Source organism: Rhinolophus ferrumequinum, chromosome 4 (assembly GCF_004115265.2).
Source record: "Rhinolophus ferrumequinum isolate MPI-CBG mRhiFer1 chromosome 4, mRhiFer1_v1.p, whole genome shotgun sequence".
NCBI lineage: Eukaryota > Metazoa > Chordata > Mammalia > Chiroptera > Rhinolophidae > Rhinolophus > Rhinolophus ferrumequinum.
In genome coordinates, this window is record NC_046287.1 from 85,179,467 (window position 1) to 85,199,908 (window position 20,442).

The 20,442-nt window shown below is 44.1% G+C and overlaps 1 protein-coding gene across 1 annotated transcript in view; it reads right to left on the reverse strand.

The window, feature by feature from the left end:
* Positions 1-15,323: 15,323 nt before the first annotated feature.
* FOXO1 (forkhead box O1) overlaps positions 15,324-20,442 on the reverse strand; it is an 87,449-nt gene continuing 82,330 nt past the window's right edge. Inside the window, exons 2-3 of the mRNA XM_033104459.1 lie at positions 16,927-18,282; positions 15,324-15,968 (exon numbers count right to left, since the gene is read on the reverse strand). Coding sequence (XP_032960350.1) covers positions 16,945-18,282 — 1,338 coding nt within the window. The 3' untranslated portion in view covers positions 15,324-15,968; positions 16,927-16,944. The remainder of the gene's footprint in view (positions 15,969-16,926; positions 18,283-20,442) is intronic.

The window sequence follows — 20,442 nt, forward strand, 5'->3', positions numbered from 1 at the left end:
CCATCTTTACTGTGTTGAGCCCTCCCCCACAGGCCAAATCTGAATCTGATTGGCCTGGTGAGCTCTGCTACTCCACCCTGCTGACTCCCTGAGACCCCGCCCCACCCAACTGGCCCAACACCTGAAGTACTTTCTTCAAGAGCAGCCAGCCCTGCCCCCATTGTTCTCTTTCTTGAAAAACTATTGGAGCCCACAGGACCCAGGCAGGTTGCAGCTGGCCTTGGTGTGCTCTGAGACTTTTGCTAAGCAGCTCCAAGCTCAGCATTGGCACCAAACCAGAGTCTACATTAATCTGTTGACTGCAACTCTTCCCACTCTACTGACTCCCTGAGACCCTGCTTCACCAATTCATGTACGACACAGGGCTTTATCAGTGGCTGAACCTTAAGGGAACCGGCAGGTGGCAGCAGGCCTCAGGGTGTCCTGGCTTTTGCAGAGCTACCCCAGACCCGTTACTGGTGGCAGACATCCTCGTTCGCAGCATGGCCTCTCCCACGTGCCTCCAGGGTTAGCGCAAGCAGGGAACACCACAGATCACTTTGTTGCTCCTACCAGCTGCCCCTGGCCAGTCACAGAATGTAGGTGACCTGGGCCTGCCCTGGAGCCCTTCTCAAAAGGCCCCAGAACCAACATACTTGGAGGTTGGCTTCAGCCCACAGCACAGCATCATCCAATTAGCCCACAAGTGGCACACCTAAAGGGCAGTCTCAGCAGGTACCAGAGCCCTCTGGGGAAAATCCCACTTAGTGGGGTAAGACCCCCACACAGCACCCTGTAAGCTGTGTACATGGCCAAACCCCACAGCCAATCAGCCTGAGAGTCAATCCCGCCTACTTACGTGTCAACAGCAATCAAGGCTCAACTGAAACAGGAGGGCACCCACAACCCCCACAAGGGGCACTCCTGGAGCACTCAGAGCAGGTGACCAGGGAGACTGTGCCAGGGCTCCACAGGGCACCGACTACATAAGGGCACCCAACCAAGACTGGGAGACATAGCAGATCTACCTAATACATAGAAACAAATAGAAAAACAGCCAAAATGAGGAAACAAAACAATACTTCGAGGGCACATGTGCATCCATACGTTCATTGCAGCATTGTTTACAATGGCCAACATGTGGGGGCAGCCTGGGTGTCTGTTGATGGATGAAAGGATAAAGAGGAGGTGGTACATATGTACAATGGAATGTTTCTCGGCCATGGAATGGAATGGGTTCTTGCCATCTGCAGGGGCATGGATGGACCTGGAGGGTACTCTGCTGAGTGGAGTGTACGACAGAGAAAGACAGATGCAATGTGATTTCGCTTGTATGTGGATAAACAAACAGAAGCAAAATAAACAAACAGAAGCAAACTCATAGATACAGAGAACATATTTGTGGTTGCCAGATTTTTTTGGGGGGGTGAGTGAAAAAGGAGAAGGGATTAAGAAGTACAAATTGGTTGTTAAAAGTAATCATGGGGATGTAGGGTGTAGCATAAGGAATATAGTCATTAATATTTAATAACTATGTATGTTGCCAGATGGGTACTAGATTTGTTGGGGTGATAGATTGACTAGAAGGGGAGGGGGCAGGATGAAAAAGGTGAAGGGATTAAGAAGTACAAATTGGTTGTTAAAAGTAATCATGGGGATGTAGGGTGTAGCATAAGGAATATAGTCATTAATATTTAATAACTATGTATGTTGCCAGATGGGTACTAGATTTGTTGGGGTGATAGATTGACTAGAAGGGGAGGGGGCAGGATGAAAAAGGTGAAGGGATTAAGAAGTAGAAATTGGTAGTTACGAAATAGTCATGGGGATGTAAATTAAAGAACAGGGAATACAGTCAATAATATGGTAATAACTACGTATGGTGCCAGGTGGGTGTTGAGACCGCCTTTTGGGTGTGCCACTAGTGTGAGGGATCACTTCTTAAATTATATAAATATCTAACCACTTTGTTGTACACCTGAAATTCATATAAAATAATATTGAATGTCAATTGCAATTGAAAAATTAAAAAACGGGGAGAAAGTGAAGGGGAATGTGAAGAGGTCCACAATTCCAGGTATAAAACAAGTCATGGGGATGTAATGTACAGCATAGAGAATATAGTCAATAATATTGTGATAGCTTGGTACTGTGTCAGATGGTTCCTGGACTTACCATGGTGATCACTTCTTTCAGTATATAAATGTTGAATAACTATGGTTACACCTGAAACTAATATAAAATTGTATGTTAGCTATATTTTAAAGTCTTTTAAAAATGAAGTACTGATACAAGGGCATGCATGTATCTTGAAAAGATTAAGCTAAGTGAAAGAAGCTAGTCACGAAAGACCACATATTATGATTCCATTCATATGAAAGTCTACAATAGGGAAATACATAGAGACAGAAAGTAGATTAGTGGTTACTTAGGGCTGGAGTGGGGATTTATAGGGGTGCTAAAGGATACAGGGTTTCTTATTGAGGTGATGAAAATGTTCTACAATTGATTGTGGTGTTGCTGCTCTGTGACTAAAATCCATTGAATTATACACTTTAAATAGGTAAATTGTATGGTATGTAAATTATATCCCAATAAAGCTTTAAAAAAAAACCCAGCAGATTGGAAGAAATTATGTGCAACAGCTATATCTAGAGAGAGAGAGAGAAAGAGAGGGAGAGAGAGAGAGAGAGAGAAACCTATATGTTGTATCCAGAATATATAAAGACTTCCTACAACTCAATAATAGACAATCCAATTAAAAAATAGATAAAATAGTTGAATAGACACTTCACATGACATAAAAATATCCAATAAGCACATGAAAAAGGATTCACCATCATTAATTGTCAGAGAAACGCAAATTAAAATCACAATGAAATACCACTACATACACTAGAATTGCTAAAATTAAAAAGATGAAAAATACTAAATTTTGGATGGAATGCGGAACAAACAGAAGTCTCATACGTTGCTGGTTGGCAGTGCAAAATGGGACAAACACTCTGGAAAAACATTTGGCATTTTCTTAAAAAGTTAAATATATCGTGATCCTGCAATCCCACACCTCGAGAGGTATTTACTAGAGAGAAATAAAAATACATATCCACACACATACACAAAAAAAACCTTGTACCAGAATATTTATAGCAGCTTTACTCATTCTAGTCAAAAACTGGAAACAGCGCAGATAGCCAACAACGGAAGAATGGAACAACCAACTGGCATATCCAGATCAATAGTTACTTCTCAATGCAGGGGACTGAGAAGGAACACAAAGGATGAGATGACAAAAACACGCTGTGTCTTGATACGGAGTCAAATTGATGAATGGTACTTATATTCGGAGGACCTGAATGCATGTAAATTATAGGTCAATAAAAGTATTTAAAACTGGAGGGGCAGCTGTATGGCTCAGTTGGTTAGAGCACGAACTCTTAACAACAAGGTTGCTGGTTCAATTCCCTCCCACATGCAATGGTCTGCTGTGCCCCCTGCAACTGAAATTGAAATACAACAACTTGGAGCTGACGGGCCCTGGAGAAACACACTGGTCCCCAATCCTCCTCAATAAAATTTATTTTAAAAAAATATTTAAAACTTGAAAGGATTCTTATCTGCATAATTTTACATGTATATACACTCATATGCATATTTTTTAAACAGGTGAAATTATGTATCTGGAGTTTTCTTCAAATAAGCCAGTGTTAAGGGCTAATATATATACGAACAGAGTTTGTCCATGAGTTGATAGTTATTTAACCTGAATGATGAGTATGTGGAGGCCCATTATACTTTTTAATTCTTCCTATTTTCCTTATGTTTAAAGTTTTCCATGATAAAAGCTGGTAAGAGAGAAGGGAGGGAGGGAAGAAGAGAGGGAGAGAAAAAAGGAGGGAAAGAGAAAGGGATGAAGTGTTCAGCAAGGAGACCCACCTCCACAGCCCTGAGGCCATCTCTGGACACCAACTTGACTCAATCACAGATATTCCTGTGATGACCGCGTCATCAGAAAAGATCAGATGGAATTGGATATGGTGCTTTTTGCAGCGGAGGTTTGAGGGTCACTTATCAAACAAAATAGAAAAAATCCAGGCCACAGGGGCAGTGACTCCCAGTGATCCAGAAAGTTTCTTAGTGTGGAACAGAGCTCTGAGCCTGAGGACACCACCCAAATGAAGTGTCAATGCTTTATCATCCTGGAGTGCCTGGCCCGGCCTCAGGGCGGCTCAGACTGGCTGCTGCTCTGGGTTGGAAGAAAGGCTCCCTACCCTGAGCTGCAGCAGGCTTGGCCTGGGGCAGGGCCATACGCCCAGCCTGGACCACACAGTTCCATATGGTGAGATCATCTCAGTGGAACAATTGGGTCTAGCTTATAATTCCTCAAAGATCTTGCAAGATGAGCTGCTTCTCTCCTGCAGCTATAAAATAAAAGAAGATAAAATAAATTTTTAAAGCCTCATTTCCAATGGAAAACAGACCTTTCACGGACTGAGTTATTTTCCTCAGACCTGGATGCATTTAGCTCAGCCATTTGGTCACTACGGATGAAACAGACTGTTTCCAGGTCTGCCTCTTGGCTCAAGCTGCTTTAGTGCAGCTCCAAAGTGTTATTCAGGGATTGAGCTGGCGAGAGGACACACAGGCCTTGATTTGTAAGCACCTAGAGGACAGGAGGTCAGTCTGTTCAACCAGTTTCCTCAGCACCCACAGCAGGTTAGGTACGTAGGTAAAAGCCTCTGATGGATGATGGACATTTTAGTTTCAGAGCCCGTTATCAGCCTAGTGTTTATCTGATCGAAGTAGCCTCGTTTTAAAGAATAATTCATGGCCTCTTCCTGGTAAACCTCACTACACGTCTGAAGAGAATAGGAAACTGAAAGCCTCAGGAGGGCAGATGACGTGTCTGTCCTGTTCACACAGGGAATCCCTAGCACTCTGCAGAGAACCTAATACACAGTTGGTGCTCAGCAGGTATTTAATTGTTGAATGAATGAATAACAGTAAACGTTACAGCTCCTCCACAGACTGCTGGTGATTCTCAAACTTGAGTCCAAAAAACTCACCTGGAATAGTTAAAAATGCAGATTTCTCAGCCATCACACACACCCCCACCCCCCAAATCCCAGATTCTGAACCCCAAATCCAGGTCTCCTGGGGAGGAGACCTGGAATTTGCATTTTTAAAATTTTCCCAAATAATTCTGTTGCCTACAATCAGTAGCTCACACTTTGAGAAACACTGTGTTGAACTTCAGCAAGATTCCTCGGGTATCCAGGAAGTGATCCCCCACCCAGGGGACATTTGCCCTCATCTGTGGTCCTAGATGGTGGGTCTGCTCTGCTCTTTTTAATTCAAGGCGGGCTGAGGAACTAGCATGGGCAAATGCTTGGTATCTTTTAAGGGGAGGTGTTACACATGCAAAGTACTACTAAAATCACAAAAACTTTTGAATAAAAAGCCTTTCCTAATTAGCCCATCTACTTTTCTTAATCACAGTGTTTCCTCCACAAACAAGTCTGAGAACTGTCCTGGAAAAAGCATTGGCTCATTTCATACAGAAATATTCAATTCCAACACTTTCTTTGTGATGGTCAAAGACCAGCCCTGCTGCTTTCAAACATTTCATATTTGGGACATTTAATCTCGGGACTCTAAAAAGTGACAGGAGGCCTTCTTCTCACCAATGCTGGCAAGCTCTCTTCTCAGGCAGGGACATCTGAGACAAACTTCATTTCAAACTTAGGTCTTTGAGATACAAAGCTGATTCAAACTTCTTTTTGCTGTCAAGTATATTAAGAAATTCTAATCCCAGAGGGAATATTATTGTCCATATTAAAGAATTTTCATTCATTCAATTCATATCAGTTTCTCCAACACTCAGATCCAGCAGTAGGAAGATGGCTGGGTTTTGAGCCAACTCTTTGAGGAAAGAAAGGTAACTCAAGACTCCAAAAGTATTACACAACAGAATGCCCAGTCCTGGAAACATTCCGAAGCCTTTTTTAAGTTACTCAGAAACGACAAAGGAAATTATTTACTCCAGAAAGGTTTGCAGATTGATGTGGCTAAGGGATCCAAGAATGCATTTTTCTTATGTCTTCCTCCCTATCCCTACTCCTGCCAGGAACCAAGTGACAACAGAATTATTGCTGGTCATCTATTTTTTTAATCATGTGATTTTCTTACAAAAGACAAGGACAATTGTTGTTTCCAAAAAAAGGCACATGATGGTTACATGAGATTCCATACAGCTGTTAAATGCTTCCAGCCATCCAGGGTTTCGAAAATTATTCCTGCTTCTAATGGAATACCAATTAAGAAAAAAGAAGGGAGTTGGAAGGGAACTGGAACCTTAAAGACAATACTAATTTAAAATATAGTCCATAGGGCTCTAAGAACTTTTGAGATCTCAAGATACATTTATAAGAATAAATGAAATTTTCTATGCAGGGTGTTTCAGCACAACTTCACAAGAATTTCTAAGCAGAACTGCGTGACTTCAGAAAATGTCTCCTTTTTACCAAGTCATTGTTTTGGTAGGTGTGGTGAATTGACATAGAAAAAATTTTTGACTTGGAGAATAATTACCTCCCTTTCAAAATAGTATTTTAATAAATATTTGAATATTTCAAATTAATTTCAAAATGTTTAAACACCAGAATGCAAAAACCACATATTTTATCCAATTCCATTTGGGAGAGGGTAAGTGGAGACAACCCAATGACATAACATTAAGGCAAAAATTACAAATGACAGAGTTATGTCTATCTCAGGTGAGATTCTGTGAAAACTAATCAGCAACTACCTAAGGGTGATCAGCTGCCTTTTTTTTTTTTTTTTTTTTGGACTAAGCAACTACAACTGTTCCTAGGTTGGCACAACCTGTTTCTATAGACATGAAACCCTTCTGGGAGGTAAGCTGGCATTTCAGTCTTGTTCATTTTGGAGGTGGGTGTTAAGTCAAAGGAACTGGTTCTGGCCGCTGAGCCCAGAGAAAAGCTGTATAGAGAGAGGATTATGCAGTCCGATGACAGGACTGGCTGGAAGGAAAGCCTTTCAGGCATTTCATCATTGGTCATATACCCCCTCTTGCCTTTGAACTTTCCTTGGTTGAAGAAAGTGAACAGCAGCTCCAGACTTGTCAAAATACCTTGGGCTTCTTGGTCTGCTTTTAATTTGTTGGAATGTTGGCAGGCACAGACTGGCTCACCAAAGAGGAATGCCTTCGGCTGTGTCCAGTTGTCAAGTGCACTGGCCAGTTGCTTTAGGCTCACTGGGAGTTTGGTGATGACCCCAATTTGTCAGGCCTGGCTCTGAACTTCTCAGGTAGGATGGCCATATGGCTACCTTGGGAGGACTAGTGATAATTTTTAGCTAGAGCTAAACAGCCACACACCCATATTTAGAAAAGGCCTGAAACGCATCTAGCCCATCTGCGCTAGTAAATACTCCAATATAAGAGGCTGGAGTGGGCTTCAAGGGGAGAGGAAGGTTTTAGCTGTACATTGTTGGCAAGGAAAGGAAGAGAAAGGCATTCCAAACAAACAAAATTCCCAGCACATGAAAAGGCTGGAAGCATAAAAGGGAATGGCTGTCGGGTGTGACTGGTACGAGGTGGAAGAGATGACAATGCCATGGTAGGTTGGGAAGAACCTTGTACGCCAGACAAAACTTCATGCTATTCAGACACCGGGCTAACATTCCTTTAGAATAACCCTCCAGGAAGAGACAGCTTGGGGGTGCAGGGCGCGGGCAGGGAGAGTTCTCTCACCCATCTTGGGATGTCCACTGAGAAGTGAGGGCTCTAGGAAGTAATTAACTGAAAAGCAATCATTTGCTGATATGGTGAACATAAAATTAACCAGCCAAACCCAAACACTTCAGAGTGACAAGAGCATCTACTACTGTATTTCCTCGAAAATAAGACTTAGCCAGGCCATCAGCTCTAATGCGTCTTTTGGAGCAAAAATCAACATAGGACCCGGTATTATATTATACCTGGTATTATATATTTTATTTTATTATGTTATATATTATAAAGACCCAGTCTTGTATTAAAATAAGACCGGGTCTTACATTAATTTTTGCTCCAAAAGATGCATTAGAGCTGATGGTCCAGCTAGGTCTTATTTTCGGGGAAACATAGTAATAATTATGCTGGACACAATTTATTTGGTCACCCCTATTTTTTGAGCCCTTCTTATGGGCCAGGTATTGAGATAGGGTCTTAACTTAGGTCGTTTATTCCCCCAGGAACTCCAGTAAGTAGGTGTAACTATTTCCATTTGACAAACCATGATGAGTCTCGAAAGTTGAACTGGCATCCTTCTGCATTCCTTTTCCAACTCCAGAGTCTTTGTCTTCTACCTTCATGTCTTAAAAAAAACCCTCTGTTCATGCTTAGGGCATCCAGCTCCTTCACTGTGCACCCTTCCTAGTCACTGACATCTACCTGTGACCTGCCTCCTGGTTTCTCCCCGTTAAGCCTTGGAGACTTCTTCTCCACGCCCCATCCTGCTGTCCCTTTTGTTGGCTCTGAAATCTAATGTGCATGGCCCATGCCATCTTCAGACCTTATCTTCCCCTGGCCTCATCCACTCCAGGGCCCCAGACCTCACTGCTGCCATGACCACACCCTGGACCTTGCAACAACTTCCTGTCCTCTCACTCCCTTATTCCTGTTCTACCTGTTCTCCATCACCCAAACCACTAGTCCTTTAATGCCTTCATGACACCCACCTCCTCTGTGGCGAAGCAATGCATGCCTGTCTATATGCACAAGCCTTTATTTTAAATTTACTGTTATAAAGGATGTGTGGCATACAACTTACAGGTAACAGACAATACTCTTTGTGAATTCTACCAGGCCAATTGGTTTTCAGAGAATGCTTTCAACGATTTTTGCTGAACTCTTTTATCTGTAGCCAACATATGGAGGTGGTGGCAATTCAGCCAGGATTTGACAAATGGACTTGCATCCCAATTCACTCACTAACTCCTTTCTCAGTACATTTATTTTCTCAATAAATTTAACCGATGTGACTTACTGTCAAACTGTATCTCACCCTGTACAAACTCTATTTGTTAAACTGAAGCTGTTCAGCTTCAGCACAAACAGCAGCACACTATTATGCAGCAGGTCCTCGAATATTTCATTATGATGTCAGTAAGATGCCGTAGGAACTTAACTCTTGTTTATATCAATTAGCCTGTGGTAAAACTGGTTGTTACACGTCATTTTGCTTAAAGTTGAGAAACCCATGAACGATGTTAAGTGAGGACTTAACTGTCCAGCTGTCCCACAGAGATACAACCGACATAAATACCTCAAGAGCAAAACGTAGTACATTAGGATGTGATCACTTATTAGCATTTACTACCTTTGTTTTTTGAATAGAACTTCATAGTAAATTTATCTAATTGTAAATAATGGTGGTATTTAAAATCAGCTCACAAAATTCCTGCAAAATTACCCATCAGTTCTTATGAACTGGACGATCAGGCTCCAACACCACTGTTGCCCCCTCAGCATTAGTCTTTTCGTCTCCCCCTATCTTACAGGTCAGCCTGAAAAGGGCACATAGAGTTAGCACCCTTCACAGTCTACTGGGTAAACATGACCTAATGTCACATAGTCTAAAATGTCTCCCTTTTCTTAGTGTGGGTCCACGGAGAACTTCTTGGGAAATAAATACCACTAGTTTGCATTGGGCACATAACAGGTTTACAACTTACTAAGTACTTCTAGAGTTGCCACGAAAAAGGAGGCCTACTGACTCTCTTCGAGTTTGGTCTGGCAAACTGTCTACGAGCTCCGACGCCTAAGAGATGGAGGGCTGCACGTGGGAATGCAGAAAAGCAATGGACGTGAACCAAGCAGCTCTCCCACTTATCCTGCGGGGAAATGCTGACTGCCTAGGAGCTCCACAAAAGAAACAAACCCCCAGGGGTTACTGTCACCTATGCTGACACCAACTCACCTGTACTCATGATGCCATTTGTAGACATTACTTCATCCTCTAATCCTCATATCAAACGTGTGAGGCAGGTAGCGGAAGGTATCGTCAGCTTCCCTTGTCCATGGTATCACTGCCCAAGCATGAGAAGAGCTTACGGCTTTGCCAGCACCCCAAATGCCCCTGCCACCAGCATGAACTAAGCAGTGGGCATCTCTGGCTTGTTCCAGAACCAAGCACTAAAATGCAAATGGGCCTCCCCTCTAACTCAATTCATCAGAGAGAAACCTGGTGTAAAGGGCTCACTGGAGACCCTATTCTAAGCAGCTGTCTCATCTAAGACCATCTCACTGGGGCAGCAATTTTAGTCATCTTACAACCCCAAGTGTGTCTGCAGAAACTTTAGCAAGTATGGGAATCCCACATGGCTCCTAGGCGACCATCCTAGGAAACTTTTAAGTTTTATATGAATTCTGAAACTTTCTTGTCAGGGACTGGAGCTCATGGGGAAGGAATGAGATGTAAACAATAAACAACATGCCCTCTCTCTTCTTGGAGGATGTAAATCTCTACTTTCCACCAGTGGCTTTCAGGGCAAATGAGTCTTTCACTTTTGGAAGACGTGAACATGATAAAGGTGCTAATGCCAATGTCATTTAGCCTTTGAGTTCACGGGGGGTGGGGGGGCGGGGAATGGAGGGTAAGGGGGAGACTGCCCTGCTACTAGTCAAGCTGAGAGGCGCTGGCCTAAGAAAGCTGGCCCCAATCTCCTTTTCCTTCTTCCTGTAACAGGTGAATGCCTTCTCACTATGGCTGCTTCCTCCTCTCACAGCCACATTGCCAAAGTGAGGCGTCTACACAGAAAGCCACCTCTCCCAGCCACGGGAACACTTGCAAGCCCTCTTTTTAACTCCCACATGCCCACGCCCCTCCGCAGCTTCCTCGAGTCAAAGGATCCGAGACCTTCTGCTCACACCTCAGCTGTCTCCACTTCGCACCGGGTTTCCTACCACCACCCCGGTCTACCTGTCTTCCTCCTTCCTTCACGCCAGCATATGCCACCCTTTCCACTCATTTGCCACTTACTTACACTGGAAAACATCCCCGAGTTCATGTATTTAAGTTATTGCCAGTTACAATTTCTTACACCAAAATAATGAAATAGCAAATTAGAGTAAGGAAACTCACCAGGAACACATCCTCATTTTAGAGGCCCAGCCCGGCTGCAGGCTCACAGCCCCAGGAGGAATACTAACACGTGATACAAGTTTTAATGTCTGTGACAGTGGCTACGACTGCCACTGACTGCGGTCTCTCTCTTGGAACAGCCTTCCACTTACCTAATCACACCAACCGCTCTAAGTTTAACTAGCACCATGGTTAGAGGTCAGCTAAGCGTGGAGAAACAACTGCCAAGGCAAAGTCCTACGGTGTGGCTGGTTCACAGGTCAAGAAACAGTCCTAGGTACACACCCTGACTCTACCTTCAGCTCTCCTGTCACAGCAGAGGCCTAGATACTGTCCCAGGAAGGAAGTCTCTCCCTCTTCCTTAATCTCCACCCATGAGATCTACCATGGAAACGTTCCTGTGTTGCTTCCTCTTATCAGCTTGTGTGAAACTTGGGAACTGCTCTTAATAAATGACATTAGATGCATGATTCTGTGTATATGAAAGAGGGTTACGAAAGAAGCCTGCTGGTGTGAGTTCTGGCAGTACAGTCAAGGTGTTTTTCTGCATTTAGACTAGATGAACAGTTTTCAAAGTGCTCTGTGTATAAACCCCAGGGTCTGGGAGTAAATGGTTTCATCAGTTCTACACTCGGGGCAGCTGATCATCACCTCTTTTAAAAAAAAGGGTTCCATTGTCGGCAGGGAGGCAGCAGACCCTAAAAGCTGCACTGACCTAGGATCTAAAAAGACTAACATTAGAATAACCTATTTCCTTGTTGTTCCTCCGACTCATTTGGACATTGATGTGCCTGGTAAAAGAGTTAGAAGCAAGCAGAGACTGGCCTTTGTCCTGGTTTAAATAAGCATTTTAATCACTATTAATCTAACCCTAGCTCATTCTTCAAGGCATTCTATGAAAAAAGCAAACATAAACCTCCCATCTGCAGCCACTTAAATGAGGATGCATGGCCCTCCTTCAGCGTGTATGACGTGGTGACCGCAGCACCTATGGCCCTGGAAAGCCAATGCTCCCTCCACACCACCCAGGGCCTGCTCGGTGACCTCTTGGCCAGGACCCTCCTAACTTGCTACCTTCAGCCCGGTCTGCTCTGACCTGACACTTAGCTACCTAGGTTATTACTGTACCAGACGGTGCCTTCAGACATGCCGAAGATGCAGTACCCACACTTGGGGGTGTTTGTTATCAGAGATTTCACTTGTTTTTAACTCCAGGGGGCTATGGTCTGGTCAGAGCGAGTGAACCTCACACCCTCCAGAGGAAACACCAGATTTGAATAAACCATGGCACTGTGGCTGACAAGGTTTAACCCAAGTGACAGTAAACATTTAAAAAAAAAAATCCTAACAGAGCTCATTCTGTACAATTAGAAAAGAAAGACACCAAACCATTTAAACATAATTTATGTACATTTATGGCTTTTATACAATAACATCAAAGATTGTTGTGTCTGTAAATACACCAGCATCATCAGGCACTTCTCAGGGAGCACTGGAATAGGAACGTGGAATCTGCACTGTTACTACCGTGTTTCCCCGAAACTAAGACCTATCAGCTCGACTGCGCCTTTTGGAGCAAAAATTAATATAAGACCCGGTTGGAGCAAAAATTAATATTAAGACCCGTCGGGCCTTAATATTAATTTTTGCTCCAAAAAACGCAGTCGAGCGGATGGTCCGGCTAGCTCTTCTTTTCCGGGAGACACGGTAAGTAGCAAAACGCAGGCGGGCGTGACGACGTCCTGACGGAACTTACGTGGTGCGTGACGTGGCCACACCCGCGGCGCCGGGCTGCGCACCGCCCTCAAACAGGAAGCCCAGAGTCACGCTTGGAGGTTTTGTTTGCATAAACCACACTGCATTTTTTACTGAATGATTACTCCCAAACTAAAATCACAAGATAAACTTCTCATTTAAAAGTCAGCTGTAAATTAAAAACCCTTAAGAGCTGAATATAAGAATTTCGGGGGCGGGGCGGGGCGGGGCGGGGCGGCATATGCACAGCAGTTGAACAAGTCCCAATTGTATAAATACCTTTGGAGAACAGTTTCCATTTTCAAGTGTCCTTCTCTTCTCGGGATGTCCCATTGATTTACTGCTCACTGGGATATAACATTTGCTAATTAATTTAGACTTTGTCAGTTTGTCGAAGCAGAACTTTCCAAGTAATGCGTCTATTACCTAAATATATTCCAAACGTCTATATTACAGAAACAATACTTTATACTTAAAATATCTGATAGCTCTATAATACAATATGCTTTTAATAAAAGTACAAACCAGAGGAAATAAACAAGGCTGCATAGGTGATATCATTTGCACATTTCACAAAGCAGTCATGTACAGTAACTGATACACTCATTACTCCAGAACGTCAGTATTCGTACAGGAAAAGAATTACCAGAGGTCACATAATGTTTTCAAAATAGACAAGGTGCCTTTCACTGGAGTTCACTGTACCCCCAGAGAGCTAGCTACCCAGGATTCATATGAGAATTTCAACACAGAGATAAATTTGAAGGGAAAAAAAGATATTTACAGACTCAAGGAAGAAACGTCTTTTGTAAAGTCACTCTATGAAGTAGTTTAAGATTTCAATGACTTCAGCTGTACTTATCTCTTTACTGAACCAGTGGGGGCGCCTGACGCACGGGTGCTGTGGCGCGTGACAGTACACGGTCACTCTGCACCAACCCGCTCTAGTCCACACGCGGGAGGCACTGCTCAGAGGAACTAGGATGTCTAAAACCAGGCATATTTTGGAGTAGCCAACAAGGAAGATGGTTAGAGAGGTGGTTGTTTAATGAATTTGCAAAACAGAAGTTACAGTGGGAAACTTAGCACAGAGCTGGCCTCCTGTAGGAAATCTATCAGGAACACTTGTGTTCTTGTTAAACATGTAGGAAAAACCAAGCCAACAGCGATGCAATTCACAGACAAGATAAAGCAAAGTGATTTGGGCCAAGTACACAGAAATCAGAGCCTTCCCAAGAAGGCAAGAGGAATAGTTTTGTGCACCTGTTCCTTTTATTGTGCTGACTTCCGGCATTCCACATGACTTGAAAATACCAATGCATTAAATGGGACACAAAGCCAATTTAACTTTGTCTGTCAGTTACAGGTAATTGGAAAATATTAAAACACAATGATTGGAATTACAGTTTAGGTTGCTAAAGGCTAAAGAAATTCTTAACTTATGCAAAGGCTTTCAAAATAAATTCAAATATGCAACTTATAGCTGGTTGGCTGATTTTCAAATTAATTTCCCCAATTTTTAAACAAGTTCCATTGCATTTGGTCGCCATCTGTGCTCATGAACACCAAAGCAACCTACAAATCACTTAAGTCCCATTTTAAAATTCCCCTCTTCAACTTACTTTCCACAGTGTGCTAAGCAATCTGCAGAACAGAAGGGAAAAAGGGATGAAGTGTAACTGTTGACATAATCCTTCAAGGCAGAGCTACAAAACCAACCTCCACCTAGACCAAAATCAGAGCACAGAATTATGAAGGAAAACTTTTGCTGAAGCTCAATTCCAAAAGGTTGTTGATCAAAAACCCCCCATTTGAGAAAGGAGAAGTGTTCTGGATGCAGAGCTCCCCTTCTGATCTACAAACATTACAAGGCTCCCCAGTACAAGGCCCCCCAGGAGTAACTGCAATGACAAGCTGACAGGCTTCTATCAAAGGATTCAATGCTATGAGGGACGCTTAGTTCACAGGGGACTAGAAGTAGATGAAATTTCTTTAAAACACATACATAAAAGTGTATTGAGTTCTCCTTAACATGAAACGCAAAATATCCATAACTATACATCTCCTGTCAAAACAGGGCCAGAAACGTCGAGTATGCAAGTACTAATTACAATGATTTTAAGATTAGTCCGAAACATCACCAAGTAGCATCCCAAAGAGTACAAACCAATTAAGCACAAAGTACAAAATTAGTACTAATCCAGTTAGAATACAAAATGAAAATTATGGATGCCGCCTCAAATATCTGGATTTCCACAAATTTACAAGCATACTATAACAAAGTAGACTCTAGTTTTAAGAAAACATTACAGTTCAATATCTATTCCATAAAAGATCTCAAGTCCCAGCAGTAACATCAAAAATCATTTATCTGGAAATTAGAACCGTTTATATGTTTGTACAAATTTGCAAATAACAAAATAAACAAAAAAAATAGAAAAGACCTGTACAAGGCTGGCATTTAATCTATTTTTTTTCCCCAAAAGAGTTTGACAAGTCCATTGATTCAGCAGATTGATAACAGGCTATTGGTTCTCATGTGAATTATGTGGCAACATGAACAGGTCCAAAGCTGTTCAATGGAGGTGCGGAACAGAGAGCGTGGCTCTCTGGTATGTCAGTTCAGCAGAACACAGGTAGTACAAACAAAAATTTAACTTATCAAGGACAGAGGCCATCACAGTATTACAAAAAGAGTATAAACTTTCCTTGGACCAAATGGATATTTAAAAAAACAAAACACACACAAGTACAATTCTGTAGCTACTGCTTATATACAAAACTTGAAAGCACACCAGAATCCGAAAGTCTTTTCTGCAGTTATATGGTGTAGTGAGTTTGGCACTTGATTGTAATGAAGTTTCCAATGGCACAGTCCTTATCTACAGCAGCACATAACCTGCAAACACTGGGCAAACATCCTGTACAGGAAAAGTGTCTTCGCTGCCAAGTCTGACGAAAGGAAAAAAGAAACGTTTTTTTGTTATGTTTTTTTAAATCAAGAAAACGAAAAGGTGGGGTGAAGGACATCTTTGGACTTCTCTCAGTTCCTGCTGTCAGACAATCTGAAGTACTTTTAAGTGTAGCCTAGAAAAAACAAAACACAATAAAAATAAGGCCAAATTAAAATCAATTCAACTTAACATATTAAAGTGCTACGCATACTTGGGGGTGGGAAGCTTTCTCTAAACAGCTCTAAAATCATTCAGTGAGGTAAAATTCCACTTTAAAAAGCCCTTCAGCATTTGATTTGTATCAAATGTATTCATTTATTGAAGAGCTACTAAAAAGACGCAGCCATCTAACTGTCAAAAGAAAATCTTTAAAGCATTTGGAGGAAGCGTCTATGTGTAAACTCAAAAGGAAAGTTTGTAAGCTATAAAAAGGGTGAAGAATGAAGGATAAAAGAAGCCTCTTGGCAAGGGGCAGCCAGGTGACATCAAAAAAAGCCCTAACCGGGGCCGGCCCGGTGGCTCAGGCGGTTAGAACTCCGTACTCCTAACTCCGAAGGCGGCCGGTTCGATTCCCACTTGGGCCAGTGGGCTCTCAACCACAAGGTTGCCAGTTCAACTCCTCGAGTCCCGCAAGGGATGGTGGACCGCACCCCCTGCAACTAAGAGTGAACACGGCACCTTGAGCTGAGCCTCCCGGATGGCTCAGTTGGTTGGAGTGCATCCTCTCAACCACAAGGTTGCCGGTTCAACTCCCGCAAGGGATGGTGGGCTGCGCCCCCTGCAACTAGAAAACAGCAACCGGACCTGGAGCTGAGCTGCACCCTCCACAACTAAGACTGAAAGGACAACAACTTGAAGCTGAATGGCATCCTCCACAACTAAGACTGAAAGGACAACAACTTGACTTGGAAAAAAGTCCTGGAAGTACACATTGTTCCCCAATAAAGTCCTGTACCCCTTCCCCAATAAAAAAAAAAAAAAAAATCTTTAAAAAAAAAGTCCTAACCATGGAGGACACATGGCAAGTTGCAGTGTTCCTCTCTTCTAAACTCTGTTTTCATAAGGCCGTTAGATATTTGGGATGGTCTTACCTGCTCACTCACTCACTCTTAGCCTGACACCCAGCTGTGTGTCGTCGTCTTGACACTGTGCTGGAAGCTTTGGTTGGGCAACACATTGTCAAAATTAAAATCCAATGTATCTCCATCCATGAGGTCATTCCGAATGATGGACTCCATGTCACAGTCCAACCTCTCGATTGACATGCCGTCCAAGTCACTGGGCAGCTTCTCCTGGTGGAGAAGGCCCATCCTGCCGTAGCCGTTGCAGCTGCCCATCAAGGAGTAGCCCCCAAGGGCGTTCATCTGCATGGGGTGGGACAGAGGCACTTGTACAGCTGTCTTCACGGGGGCCAGGCGGTTCATGCCCGCGCTGTGGGGCATGGTGCTGACCGCGTGGGGCAAGGCACGCCCGTTCACTGCAGACGCGGGCTGAGCGTGGCCAGGGTGGGTGTGGGAGCTGGGATTCATCATTTTGTTATGAGAGGCCTGGCTGCCATAGCTGGACATGACCGAATTGGGGCCCATCAACACGTTCTGGCCAAGGACACGGCTGTTGGGCTGGGCCACCCCCGGGTCAACGGGGGTCAGAATGTCATTATGGGGAGGGGAGTCAGAAGTAAGTAACTCCTTCAAGAGTCCTGGTGCACAGTTGTACTGACTCATACCCCCGTAACTTGATTTGTTGTCCTGAAGTGTCTGCATTGACATCTGGGGCAAAGGACTCATGCTGGATTGGCCGTACGTGTATTTCTGGTAGTTGGGACTGGCTGAATTGAGACTGGTGTTGGGTGGCGCGAACGAGTAGCACGGCGTCTGCTGCATCATGGAGCCGGGTGAAGACTGCGTTGAAACAGTTAATGATGTTGGTGATGAGAGGAGGTTGAGATTATCCAAAAGGTTTTCCATGTTTTCAGGATTGCTTATCTCAGACAGGCTGGGGAGCGTAGACGTGATCTTGCCGGCGGACGGCGGGTACACCATGGAATGCACGTCCCCATCGCCGAGGTCGTCCTGTTCGGTCATGATGGGCGACAGTCTCCCGCTGATGGTACTGGCATTGGAGCTAGTTCGCGGGCGGAACGTGCTCCAGTTGTCAAAGTCATCGTTGCTGTGGGAGCCGGGGCTGGCAGGCCACTTAGAGAACTGAGAGCCCGGGCTGTCCCCGGCACCCTCCTGGCCGGACTGGAGGGAGGCCTTTTTCTTGGCGGCTCGGCCTCGGCTCTTAGAAAACTTACTGTTGTTGTCCATGGAGGCCGCTCTTCTCCTGGGGGACTTTCCACTCTTGCCTCCCTCAGGGTTGAGCATCCACCACGAACTTTTTCCAGTTCCTTCATTCTGCACACGGATGAACTTGCTGTGTAGGGACAGATTATGACGAATTGAATTCTGTAAAGCAAAATATCACGTGAGAAATAGAGTACTTGTCCCATCAGAAAACTTACTAATTGAATAGAGGTGTATATTATATGGAAGTACAGCTTTCAGCCAGTACAGTCACACTGGTTTTGAACCCCACCACAAATGAGCTCAACCGAGTACAGAAAAAAAGAGTACCTTATCTTAAAAATATTGTAATAGTATCTGTATCTTAATTTCAAGAGTGGACAAAATGAAATATATATTATTATAAATACCTCCTTGTATATAGTTGCCTTTTATAGGGAAATTACAGGAACTGGTTTTAAAACCACCAAAATTTTGTTTAGTCACAGTGCTATACAAATAGTACTTTACAACAAGGTGCTATCAAAAACCCTTTCCATTCTATCACCCCTAAAGCTACTGCCAATTCTCTTCACATTGCACACACGAGAAGTTTTACATTACTGGGCCCACCTGATTATGAAAAACAAAGAAATGAAGCATATATTCTTAGTCAAGAATTAAAAGCCTAAAAACTAGTAAGACCTGGATTCATTTACACCCTTAAAAGTCCATTATGCAAATATCAGTGAATAGAAGAAACACTAGGTCATTATTTTTTTTTAATTTTAGAAAGTAGAACTTCCCCCCCATGAAAAGAATTTAAATTCAAGTGTTATTCACCACCCCTTCCTCACAAAATTAACCGGTAGTGGGCACCAACTAAGCCAGTGACACTGGATCAGAGGTTACTCTCTGTCCGAAAAGACAGCCTGGGAGGGGGTGAAGGAGTGGCGAGTTCAAAGACCTCCAGGCTTCAACCCACTAAGTAGAGGTCCATGACTGAATCGTGCCAGGCGTACCCCTAGGACAACTAGTACAGAAAAATCAACCTTTTTCCGAGCATTTCGGTGGCTCTGCTCCTCGGTAGCAGAACCTCACAACCTCATGAAACTGCTTAGCACTACACACCTTAAGTTTCCTTATCTGTAAAACAGAGAAATGGTAGCTCCTTGGGCCTGTTACACAGATTAAATGAGAGGTGGTATATAAAATGTCTGGTATATGGTAAGAGTTACCAAGAAGAAGGTATTACATGGCAACTTTAGAGGTAGAGATACCGCCATTGTAAGCCCCGTTCCCCTCGTCCTATTCACTGGGGTGTGGGGAGGAGCTTAGAGGTATTACAAACACAAACCCACAACTCAAAACACACAGGGAAGGAACTGGCGACGGTCTCAAGCTCCAGTAAGCAGTGAAGCCGGGCTGTAAACAAGAAAGCCCCGACCTGACTCCCCTACTAGACGCCCCGCAAGACTGCCAGCAACTGGAGAGCCTGAGACATACTGAAAAGGAAAGTGGGCTCCTAAGATGGGGGGACCTGTCTTACAGCTTTTTGCCTCCAGCACAGGACAGGGCACACGGTAAGCAGCAGCTGTCATCAGGGCCTATCCCACGCCCAGCAGTGGGTTTCTGGGTGTCTTGGAACCATGGAGCAGGGCAGAGCGCATGGCCGCTGGACGTCCCTGGGTCCTTTGCCAACGGGGTGCGAGGCTCAGCTGGCTGAGCCCCCTGGACTCCTGTGGTCCCTCTCCCTGACCACGAAAAGGCTCTGGCTGAATCTGTGGTCACCCAGGGATGCAGCCACACCACCCACATCCTCATGCCATTGACATGGGACGTAGACGTCTGACTGCCAATCACTGCTCCAGAACAAGCCTCTGCACGGCAGGACAAGGCCAGGGCTCCAACACGAACCCTGAGCTCAAGTTGTTCCTCAGTAAAAGGAGGTAGAAAACAGAACGGGGAAAAACTTCTTCCTTTCTAAAAGGAGATACAGAAGTCAGAGTGAGGCCGGATAGTCGGGGCCGAGGAGTCCACATTTCAAAATGCCCTCTGACCCTCTGCTACATTCCACCCCAGGATTGCAACACAGTGGCCATGTGACAAGCCCTTCAGCCAGCGCACAGAGTGGGGGTCAGACAGGGCCCTGAACGGGCGGGGGGTGGGGTGGGAGGGGGGCTTCAGGCTGGATGCCAGACAGGTGTGTCAAGCGGATGACAGTAAGGGTTCTCATGTTCCCGAGACTTGCCTCTTCCTTCCCGAACCTACGGACCTGTCCCCAAACTCAAGACAAGGTTTGAGAAGGACTTTATGTACACACAAACATGACTCCCTAAAAGA